Source organism: Ceratotherium simum, chromosome 17, assembly GCF_057802395.1.
Source record: "Ceratotherium simum simum isolate JZ-2026a chromosome 17, ASM5780239v1, whole genome shotgun sequence".
NCBI classification, from domain to species: Eukaryota; Metazoa; Chordata; class Mammalia; order Perissodactyla; family Rhinocerotidae; genus Ceratotherium; species Ceratotherium simum.
The window spans coordinates 54,790,463-54,802,710 of NC_141916.1; the positions used below are offsets into that span (position 1 = coordinate 54,790,463).

At 39.0% G+C, this 12,248-nt stretch overlaps 1 protein-coding gene across 1 annotated transcript in view; it reads left to right on the plus strand.

Annotated features, from left to right (window-relative positions):
* The window catches only part of VWF (von Willebrand factor), a 153,050-nt gene that overhangs the window by 107,018 nt on the left and 33,784 nt on the right, over positions 1-12,248 (plus strand). The window contains exons 35-38 of the mRNA XM_014793926.2: positions 7,038-7,258; positions 8,688-8,880; positions 9,078-9,419; positions 11,182-11,381. Coding sequence (XP_014649412.2) covers positions 7,038-7,258; positions 8,688-8,880; positions 9,078-9,419; positions 11,182-11,381 — 956 coding nt within the window. The remainder of the gene's footprint in view (positions 1-7,037; positions 7,259-8,687; positions 8,881-9,077; positions 9,420-11,181; positions 11,382-12,248) is intronic.

A 12,248-nucleotide genomic window follows, 5' to 3' on the forward strand; every position in this document is an offset into this window, starting at 1 on the left:
TCATCCATGTTGTCTTCTTTTGTGTTTAGTTGATTTTTTTGTGGTGAAATGTTTTAATTCCCTTCTCATTTCTTTTGTCTATGTTCTATAGCTATTTTCATTGTGGTTATCATGGGAATTACATTTAACATCATGAAGTTATAACACTCTACTTTGAATTTATACCAGCTTAATGTCAATAACATACAAAAACTCTGCTCCTATATAGCTTCATCCCCACCCTCCTTCAATTATTGATGTCACAGAATTACATCTTTATGCATTGTGTATCCAAAAATATAGACTAATAATTATTTTTTAATAAGTTAGTCTCTTAAATCACATAGAAAACAAAAAATGGAATTACAAACTAAAATTACAATAATCTCCAGAATTTCTTTTTGGTTTCTTTTCCTATTTTCTCTCTTTTTATTGATATTTTCATTTTGTTCTTGTCATTTACTCGACTTCACCCACTTCTTCTTTGAGCTCTTTGTCTAGTAAGTCCACCACCTGGTCTGTCTCAGGACAGATTCTGTTGATTCATTACATCAGACAGATCCTGCCAATGCAATTGTTGTCTAGGTGCGGAAACAGATTCCTGGTGCTTCCTACTCTGCCGTCTTTCCTCTAGCTCTCACCTGTAGTTTTTTTTTGTCCTGTCTTTATCTGGGTTAGATAGCAATGTTGTAACTTGTTTCATAAAAAGCCTTAAGAAGTTTCCTCTCATTTTCAATTATCTGTCACAATTTATAGAGCACTGTGACTGTCAGGTCTTTGAAGGTTTAGTAAAATTTTCTAGTGAAAACATTTGGGTCTAGTGGGATTTTATTTTATTTATCTTCCGTGGAGATAGTTCCTTGCTAACCTTCTCTAATATTTCATGGAAATTGGTATGCTTCAGCTTTTTATCTCTAATGAAGTCAATTTTGGTACAGTAGTTCTGCCTTATCTGTGGTTTCACTTTTTGCAGTTTCAGTTACCTTTGGTCAACTGTGATCTGAAAGTATTAAATGGAAAATTCTAGAAATAAACAATTCACAAGTTTTAAATTGCATGCTGTCCTGAGTAGCGTGATGAAATCTTGTGCTGTCCCACCCTGTCCTGCCCGGGACATGAATCATCCCTTTGTCCAGCATATCCTCACTGTATATGCTAACTGCCCATTAGTCACTTAGTAGCCACCTCAGTTATCAGGTCAACGAGCAGTATCACAGTGCTTGTGTTCAAGTAACCCTTATTTTACTGCATAATGGCCCCGATGCTCAAGGGTAGTGGTGCTGGCAATTTGGCAATTTGGATATGCCAAAGAGAAGTTATTGTCTTTTAATCTCTTACTGTGCCTAATTTATAAATTAAACTTTATCATAAGTATGTATGTAAGGGAAGACAGATAGTATAAAAGAGTTCAGTACTATCTGAATATATGGTGGTTTCAGGCATCCACCGGGTGTTTTGAAACATATTCTCTGTGGATAAGGGGGGACTCTTGTAATCTCTATTTCTCTACAAATTTATCCATTTCATCTAGATTTTTGAATTTCTTGCATGGAGATCTGCAAAGTAGTCTTTTATAATATATTTTTAAAAATTCTCTTTTAATAATTATTTTCTTTTTCATTTCTTATTTTATATATTCCTGCATTCTCTTTTTTTCTTGCTCAAGGTACCTCATAGTTTGCCTTTGTGAATTTTTTAAAAAATCAAGATTTCAATTTATTATGTCTACTATTTCCTATTCTCTAACTCATTAGTTTATGCTTTTATGTTTATTATTTTAATTCCTCCCTCCTCCTATTATTTTATTTCCTTCCTCCTCCTAGAAAAGAATTTTCTTTTAGTTTATTATTTTTGTGGTTTTCTATTTTTTGGAACTTGGAATTTTATTTATTTATTTATTTTTGTTTTCATTGATGTGCTTAGTGCAATGAATTTTTCTATGATCACTTTCATTGTATCCCAATGAGTCTGATATGTGGTATTTTCATTATCATTACTTTTTTAAAAAAATGCCGTAATTTCAGTTTGCGTTGCCCCTTTCACCCAAGATTTATGTAATAGAATTTAAAATTTCCAAGTGTAATGGTCTTTTTATTGTTGTTGTTGGTTTTAAATTTTAAAATAATTTCGATTTTTACTGCAGTGTGATCAAATGTTGTTTGTAATAGCTCTACTTTATGTATGTTGTTATTTTCTTTGTGAACTAATATATGATCGATTTTTGTGAAGGTGAATTCTCTATTATCAGGGTGTAGAATTTGATGTATACATACATGCATACACAATACATGCTGGTGTGGCTTATAAACAACAGAAATTTTTTTTCTCACAGTTCTATAAGGGTGCTAATCCCATTCATGGGTTCTCCACCCTCATGACCTAATTATGTCCAAAAGGCCCTACTGCCTAAAACCATCATATTGTGAGTTAGGATTTCAACATAAATTTTGGTGTGGCACAAACATCCAGTCCAAACAATGCATAGGATATACCTTTTTCAATTTTGTTGTTTAGGTCTTCTATATCCTTACTTTTTTTGCCCACTTTGTCTGTCTTGTACTGAGAATGGTGTGTAAAAGTCTCCTATGATTAGTTTGTCTATCAGTGTCCCCTTGCATCGACTGTAGTTCTGGCTTCATAAAGGTGGTTGTAGTGCTTAGATATTCACAACTGTTATGTCTTCGTTGTGAATTCTAGCATTCAAAAATGCTCTTATTAGTCATATTTAAACTTTTTTTGGCTAGAATTCTACTTTGTCTGATATCAGAATCTCTATTCCTAGTTGCTTATTGCCTGATATCCTTTGTCCATCCCTTTACTTTAGCTTTTCTGAATTTTAGGTATGTCCTTTGTATACAGCATATAGTTGGATCTTGCTTTTGAGCCAAATTGAAAATCTTTTTCTTTTGATGGATGAGTTAAACCCATTTTCATTTATTGCCATATTATGTTTGGTCTTACTCTGTCATTATGTTTTATAATTATGTTTGTTATATTTTATTTTATTACCTTCTCTACATGGTGTGTATTCTTTGCCTTTTATTTTTTTCTTTTTCTAGTGTTTAGGAAGGTTTATATTTTCATTCTAGTCTCTACCTTTGTACTTTTACCTTTTTTAATGCTCTAAGTCCCTTGTTTTCTTATTTTATCATTCACTAATGGGTTTGTCAACTTTTAATAGCATCCTTTAACTTCTTCCTGTTGCTTAAACATCAATCTGTGAGGTTATTCTGCTTGTGTCATTCTCTCTCCCTCTCCTCCTGGGTTTTAGTTGCATTATTTCTACTTTGTCACAGCATATAACATTTGTACATTAGTCTTCCACTCTTCCTTTGTTTTAGTTTTAAATCTACGATGATATAAATAAAAATTCTCACCTTCAGTTGTTTTGATAACATATCCTAGTCATTTTTTAGTTGGAGGAAGCTTGTCTTCTAGTAGATTTCTCAAGAAGGGCTTATGGGTTCAGATTTCCATAAGTTCTTATATATTTAAAACTGTTTTTCTATAGACTTGATACTAGAAGAACACCTTGGCTGGTTATAAAATTCTTGGTTAACACTTTATTTCATTGAGTTTCTGGAAAATGCTGCTTCATTGTTGCCTTGCTTTATATATATTTTTTGAGAATTCTGATACCAATCTAATTATTTGCCCTTGTATGTTATTTGATCTTTTTGTCTGGAGATTTAGAATTTTTTCTTTATCTTTGAAATCTAATACTTTTACTATAATACGTCTCAGAGTTGACTGTTCTGGATTAATTTTTCCAGACATCTGGCATGTGCTTTCAATATGTAGATTTGGTTCTTCTTTGATTTCCAGAAACTTTTCATGGATTACAGTCTTTAAATATTAGTTCTGTTCTATTGTTTTGTTTTGTTTTCCTAGGACTCTCTTTTTGTCTGTCTGTCTTACATTTTCATTACTTTCTCTCTGACCCTTTTACTCCCATCATTAACTCATTCTCATCCTCTTTGTTGTTTCTTGCTTTTCTTCAGTTGCTCCTTACTAAATTTCTATTTTGGTCTATTCTCCCTTGGGCCCTTATAATTTAGTCTTTATTTCTGAGATGATTTCGCCTTTTTCTTCCATTTCTTTTCTCTGAGTTCAATCAGCTCAATTTTTATTTATTCTTATTTTTGTATATTTCTTTTCTTAGTTTTTAAAATTCTCATTCAAGGTGGTTTTCATTCTTGCAAGTGTTTGTTTGAGTATATTCAATTTAGCGTGAGTATTGTCTTGCCGTTTTCTTCTGTGTCGTGGTTTGTTTGTTTGTTTTGGTGGATTTTGTTAGCCGAGGAGTGTTGATTCTCATTTTCTGATTTTTAGAAGTAACTTTATATAGACTTGCCTAGTTTCCTTCCATTCATTTTGTGTACTTGAGGTTTCACAAGATTCCTAGTTCACTGACATGCTCTTCTGTCAGTGTAGAAAAATCGGTTCCTCAGTGGTGTGTGTGTGTGTACACACATGTGTGCTGTGGGGTTGTGTGTCCTCTGAATTTTTAGTTCTTTTCTTTCTAAATTTCTCCTTTTGCTTCTTTTTTATATCACCATTCTATTGCCAAATAGCACCTTTCCTTTCCTTTTTGCTCTTTCGGCTCAGAAGCTGAGCATCTCAGATGGTCATTTAACATTGTGTGTATTTTAAGCCCCTGCTCTGACCAGGATACTTAAATATTTTTGCATTGAGGACTTCTCTTTCTAGGGGTGGTATGAGAGAAATTTTAGGCTTGCTGCTACCTCCTCTTTTCTCTCTTTACAGTTTTCCCCTTTTCTCTCTTCTCTACAGTTTTCCCCTTTTCTCTCTTCTCTACAGTTTTTCCCTTTTCTCTCTTCTCTACAGTTTTCCTCGATTGCCCTTGCTCATGACAAAGGCTAGTGGCAAGAGAATGAGAGATTGTTTGCTGGGATTGGTGTTTGTTTTCTTCCTGTTTTATTTACAGTTACATTAAAGTTTGGGCACTCTCTGTTTTCTAGTTATGCTGAAGGCATGGTTTTTATGCAGTCAAATTTGTTCTTCTTCTTATTCTGTGTTGTGTTTGGATGATAAACTGAATGTAAGGGCCTGGGGAGTTGCTCTTGTCTTTGGCTAATGGATGTCTTTTTGAACATCTGCCCTTTGGTCTGTCTAACAATTTGCTTCAGTATCTGGTATCCTTCCTATTTTGACACTGCAGCTAAAAGTTTTAATATAATTTTCTGTCACAGATACATCTGTTGTCACTCACAAAGAGAATGAGTAGGCAGATGTTGCAGAAAAGGAGAGAGAGGAGATAAAATGATTTCAGGAGATATTTATAAGTGGTATACTTTACTCTGCAATTAACTATTTTTCTCTCATAGGTTAATTGTAATTGGTTCAGCCTAACTTTCTCTATGTCCTGAACACTGGAATGTGTTAATGAATGAGTTTCATTAAAGCCGATCAATAAACTGGAGTACAATGTAATGGTTTGTTGGGAGGTGATTTGGTTCAGTATTCTGGAGATGGGGGACCTCAAGTTCCATATACCTACAATCCAGAAACCTTCTTATTACTATGAATTATTGGATTTCCTTTGTGGCATTGGCTTGTTCATAGGTTTATAGGTTTATTTGTTAAACATGCATGTATGTGTCATACACTATTAGGCAGGCATTTTATCTATATTGCAATTAATTCTTACACTAATCCTAAAAGGTATCTATTATAATCCCATTATGCAGAGGAGATAGGAGAGGATTACATAATTTAGGTAATTTATCCAAGGTCACAGTGCAAGCATGTGGTGGAACAGAAGTCAATCCTGAGTTCTCTGGCTCTGAAGTACCCATGTCACTGTAACAGTTTATCTTATGGTGGGCAAAGCCTTTCTCATTAACTTGCCGTGTGTGAGATAAAACCATTTCTTTGCCTTGTGACTTATTACTTACTCATAGCAGTTGGGGCTGGACTCCTTAAGACTTGACAATATTTAAGGCTGGAGTATTTGGGATCATTTGTAGCATAAGCATGTATGTCACTAGGCCAGTAGTACTCAGTGCTGTCACTTGGCGATGATTAACTGCTCAGGGACTTAGGGGATTTTGAGTGAGAGAACTCCTGGGGAGGCTGCTTAGCTCTGACAAATGGTACATCCAGACTCATCGCTTGTCAGTGGCCACGCTGCCTTGATATACAGGTCACTCATGCAGATAGAGATTGCCTAGGCCTGGCTATGAATGAGGGACAGTAGTGTGGCCTCATGTCCCTGAATCTGCCTGTCAGTTCTTGGGCTTTCATTTACCCACCACCATAGATGTGATTATGGCTTGTCTGGAAAGCTCATCTTCAACTTCATTTAGGTCCAAGATTAGCTTTCAAATCATGTATGGCAGTGGTGCCTTCCATGGGGGGATTTTTACAGAATCATCTTATTTAGATACAAGATGATTAGTTTTCCCAAGTGGTGCTTTAATAGGAACCTTGAGAATTTACTGATTATGTGACTGAATGAGTGGCAAATGAGGCAGTGCTGGGACCCAGCCATTTGTTTTGGCTTCAGAAATATTTCTCTTGTGTGACCTCTTAAGTGATCGAGTCAACATGGCCACTTGTAGCATTAGTCACTTGGCAGCTGAAAGGACACATGTGTCTTTAGGTGAACTGTCTTTGCAATGAGATCATGAGCTCATGGTTTGCTTAGCTCCTTGTGATTTCAGTGAGTCTTGACACCCCTGGAACTTAACTTTGTTTCCTGGGCCAAGGCATCCCTGTAGAGTAGATCATTCACTGTGCACATTTAAAGTTTTTGGAAGTATGGTTCTATAATTTGCCACAGTTTTATGTAATACTTGTTCCTCTAAATCTTCTCTAGGAAACTATTTAGTGACCAAATGTTGCTTACCTAAGCCACTCTACCTCTTAGAATTTCAGTTTCTTAATCTATAAAATGGAAGAAATTAGATTATATGATCTCAAAGGGCCTGTTCAGCTCTCAACTCTATTTATCAGTGTGCAACTTGCTAACACCTGCCTCTGCATGTATGGGGGTTTGGATAATGACACATCCATCTTTTGTTCTCCCTGTCCAGGTGTGTGCATGGGCAGCTCTACCCGGCACATTGTGACCTTTGATGGGCAGAATTTCAAGCTGACTGGCGACTGTTCGTATGTTCTATTTCAAAACAAGGAGCAGGACCTGGAGGTGATTCTCCATAATGGTGCCTGCAGCCCTGGGGCGAGGCAGGCCTGTGTGAAATCCATCGAGGTGAAGCATAACGGCCTCTCGGTTCAGCTCCACAGTGATATGGAGGTGAGAGGTGCTTTCTGTGGGTCCCATGGCATGGCAGCAGTAGAATCTTGGGGGACTACATGGACCTGGTGGCAGTTGGTTTTAGTTGGTGCTCTTGTTAGGACTTAGCCTTTTGCCTAACTGGGAGAGCACCACCTTCTTAGGAGGGCTTCTTGCCATCTCCCTTGTTTTGGCATGATTCCATGTTGTTCTGGGCCCAGATTTGGAAGAAAAGGTCAATTTTAGATAGCATTAAATTGTGAGTTTTATGCTAGTTTCTGGCATGGTAGAAAATTGGGGTTGACACCAGGACTGTTTACCCAGCAGGCATTATGAGCACAGTGCCTAGGACCTGTGAGCTTTTCTTTTTTTTTGTGAGGAAGATCAGCCCTGAGCTAACATCCAATGCCAATTCTGCTCTTTTTTTTAGCTGAGGAAGATTGGCTCTGAGCTAACATCTGTGCCCATCTTCTTCTACTTTATATGGGATGCCACCACAGCATGGCTTGACAAGCGGTGCGTTGGTGCGCACCCGGGATCTGAACCTGTGAACCTCGGGCCGCCAAAGTGGAGCATGTGCACTTAACCGCTTGCACCACTGGGCCAGCCCCCTGTGAGCTTTTCAAAGGAAACTAGCCAGGGCCTAAACAAAAAGAATGGCTCCAAAATTCAAAAAGAAAACTGCAAAACTGATATAAATAAAGGTTTGATTAAATGTTTATAAAAGGTTACATTATGCCAACTTCTTTACTTGCTCATTTAGAAATAATAAATATTTCATTACGTGAAAATAACATAGGGTAGATCTTCTCATTTTGCAAGAATTCTTGAATATGTAGAGTAATTGCTAAAAAAATCACAATTAGTCATATATTAAATGAGTAACTCATAGCCAAAAATTTTAAAATCAAAAGGATAAGAAGCTTTCCAAAATTTTTACAGCAAAAATTATATTCATTTTGGGATATAAGTACATTTTAATATGTTTGATATGATGTATAGTGGGGCCTCCAAAGAGCTGGTGACCAAAAAGTCTATATATATTAATAAATAAATAAAATAAAAAGACTTAGAATAGTCCTGTTAGATGCTCCTGGAGACACTACCCTGATGAGCTGGCAAAATGGCGGCTTTCCCAGCCTATCTTGAAGGAATCATTCTTCCATAGTGAATGCACACAGACTCAAGGTTCACTTTAACTCCTGGGCTTTTGGGTTCCAGCTGCACGGCTGTCTGTACAGTATTATAATAGTCTGTTCTCCTGTCAAGATCTGCAAAGCCCCTTTATCTTAGAAGAGCTGCTGACGAATATTAGGGTTTGTGGAGAACACTGGAGTTGAGGGTGGGGAATGTGTAGGGACTGTGAGTAACTTTGGGAATAAGCTAAGAGTGAAACTCGAGGATTTCTTATTGCTATGACTACTGAGGACTCATTTTCTTCTTTGGGCAGGTGTCAGTGAATGGGAGAGTGGTCTCTCTCCCTTACGTGGGTGGGAACATGGAAGTCAGCGTCTATGGTGCTATCATGTTTAAGATCACATTCAACCATCTTGACCACGTCTTCACATTCACTCCACTAAACAATGAGTTCCAGCTGCAGCTTAGCCCCAACACCTTTGCTTCAAAGATGTATGGTCTCTGTGGTAAGAACATCTTCTCGGCTCTCCCCCTTTTATAGTAATAAACCTTCCTTGCTCTACTCTCAAGACTCTTGGGTGCTTATATTTCTGGGTCCAGTAGCAAAGTTCAGACCTGTTGGAGATGGAGAATGGCCAGGTCTCTGGCATCAATGAGTTAGTACCCAGGGCTACCATTCTTTTCTTTTTTTTTGTTTCTCTAGGGATCTGTGATGAGAACGGGGCCAATGACTTCATGCTGAGGGATGGCACAGTCACCACAGACTGGAAAACGCTCATCCAGGAATGGACTGTGCAGGAGCCAGGGCAGAAATGCCAGCCTGTGCCTGAGGAGCAGTGTCCTGCCTCCAGCAGCTCCCACTGTCAGGTCCTTCTCTCAGCGCTGTTTGCTGAGTGCCATAAGGTCCTTGATCCAGCCACATTTTACACCATCTGCCAACAGGACAGTTGCCACCAGGAGAAAGTGTGTGAGGTGATTGCTTCTTATGCCCACCTCTGTCGGACCGGTGGGGTCTGTGTTGACTGGAGGACAACAGATTTCTGTGGTGAGTCTCCATATGGACCCCAAAAGTTGTGAAGACCAGCTAATTGTGGGCTTGTTCAACCTCTCTGGGCCTCAAATTCTTTATCTGGGTAATGAAGATCAAAATCCTTGCATTTCCTATTACTAGGATTCCAGTTAGGATCAAATAAGATAGTAGATGTATAAGTAATTTGAATGTAGAATTTCTATGTAAGTGAAAGCACGATCCTTCCTATTAGTATTTCTGTAGTTCAGACAAATGTGATTTTAATGTATTAGACAAATATAGGCATCATCAACGTACAGAATAACCGGTCACATTGAATTTGAAATTCCACCAAACTTTAGCAAAGGCTTACAGAGTAGGCCATGAGGAACAGGATTTTGAAGTGTGGGTGGAATTTTTCCGTTTGAGTACCAAGAAGCTTCTTGATGACAAATAGCATAGGATCACAAGTGTACACATCTGTCCTTCAAGGTCAGCTTCCCTACTTGGACATGGCATTTATTTATCTTTTAACATGTAGGGGATGCCAGAATGAATCAGATATGGCTCCTGCTCTCGAGGGGTGCTGGAGTGAAAAGAATACTGAACTTCAACATCCTCAATTATGGAATATAACCCCTGATTTTTTTTTTTGAGGGAAATCAATATGCATAAGCATCTTGGGGTCTCAGAGTTGATTATCATGGAGCCGTCAGCAGCTCTAACCTGGGGCTGGAGGCTTCAGGCATCCTAGTCCCCACTCAGCTGGTGACCGGCCGTTCTCTTAGTCTTTCTGGACCTCAGTTTCTGCATCTTAGAGTGAGGCAGTTAGACGAGATAACCCCTAGGTTCCTTCCAGCCCTGATTTTCTGAGTCCATGTGTATGATACTAACTCCTTTCAATCTGCTTGCAGATCAAGGAGCAAAAGTTAGTTTTTGAGTTATCAGTGGTAACTTCTCTGCTTACTAATTTCTTTGTCTCCCTCCTGGCTATTTATTGTGCATGTACAGGAAAACCCGTGGTGCTCTAAACCCTTGGAAACCTTCTCTGCCACCTGCCTCAGCACCGTGAGATCGTGAGGCAGGGGTTGAGCAGGGCCAGAAGTGGGGGAAGTGAATGGTCTTGCAGCTTCTCTCCAAAGGCAACTCTTCATCGCTGTGGATTACTTATTTAATTTTAAGAGGATTTTTAAAGCATTAAATATACCTGTATTCAAAAGAAAAAAATCACAAAACTTCCGAAGGACACACAGGTTCACATAATCAGGATTAAATTTGGCTACAAGTAACAGAGAAGTAAGATTCTCTGTCTCACAGCTGATCAGAGGGAGGTGGCTCCCACTGTTTCTGGGCCTTTAACTGGATTCTAGCTTTTTGCTCTGCCCTCCCTTGGGTGTTGTTTTTCCTCATGGTTTAAGCTTTCACATCCATGTTCCAAGAGGCAGGATGAGGGAAGGAGGGAAAAGGGACAAAGGGCATGCATAGCTGTCTTTTAAAAAAGATTCCTGGAGGCTGCTATAGGAGTCTACACTTCCTCTTACAGTTCGTTGGTCAGAAATTAATCATATGACTACATTTAGTTGCAAGGGAGCTTGGGAAATGTAGTCTTTATTCTGGGTGATGATGTGCCCAGCTAAAAGTTCTAGTTCTGTGGAAGATGGGGAGAATGAAAATTGGTGGAAACTAGCCATCTCTGCCCCAGCAAGTTTGTCAGATGATTGACCACCTTGAATTAGCTGTGCCTGTTTCCCTCTGGTTGGTGTGGGCCTGTGAGAGTGACCTCTTTCTCTGTCTGCAGCTATGTCGTGCCCACCATCCCTGGTGTACAACCACTGTGAGCATGGCTGCCCTCAGCACTGTGAGGGCAATACGAGCTCCTGTGGGGACCATCCCTTGGAAGGCTGCTTCTGCCCCCACCACCAAGTTATGCTGGAAGGCAGCTGTGTCCCCAAGGAGGCCTGCACCCAGTGTGTCAGTGAGGATGGAGTCCGGCACCAGGTAGGAGCCCTGGCCTCTCACCTCCTCATGGGGCTGCTTCCCTCTGGGGTCAGTAGGTGAAGTGTTCACTAGTGATCCGCCCCTTACAAGTTTGGCAGCAGGGGTTGAGTTCAGGGGATGGTGGAGGGATAGGGAAGCAGCGTGGCATAATGGTTTTGGAGTCAGACAGATCTTGGTTCAAATCCCAGGTCTGTCATGTATTAGCTGTGTGATCAAACACCAAAGTGTCAAAACACATTACCACTACTACTATTTTGATCATTATATTCATGCATGTAGAATGCTGTAGGAACCCAGGAGGGAATGGGAAAAGAGTATTTTATATGGTGATGTCTACCATCATGAAGATATATTATGCACCTTGCATTGTACTAAGCACTATATATTCATTATGTCAACGTTTTTCAAAGGTGTGTTTTGCAGGGTATTAACAGTAACCTGTGGTCAAGAGAGTTTAAAGAACACTAGCCAAACACAGTTAAATAAGCTTCTTTATTGCAGGACTTTTTAGAGCTTTTAATGTACTAATGTACATTGCAAATATTTAAGAGGGTCTTTGCTTCTTGAACTTATTTGACCATGGAACTTGTATATGTGGTGCAGTGAGTGCATGTGCGCGCGCGCGTGTGTGTGTGCAGCATTCCCTTGGCTTCAGGTTCATCAGAACACACTGGGATTTCTTACATCATCTCATAAATACTCACAAAACCTCTATGAGAAACCTAAGGCTTAGAAAGCTTAGCACCTTGCCTATGGACACAGTTTGTAAGTGATGGAGTTAGGAATTGGACTCAGAATTTGAAGCTCTGTCTGACTCCAGGGAGCTTGCTCTTTCCGATAATATGCTATTTCCCTGTTGCTAGGTCT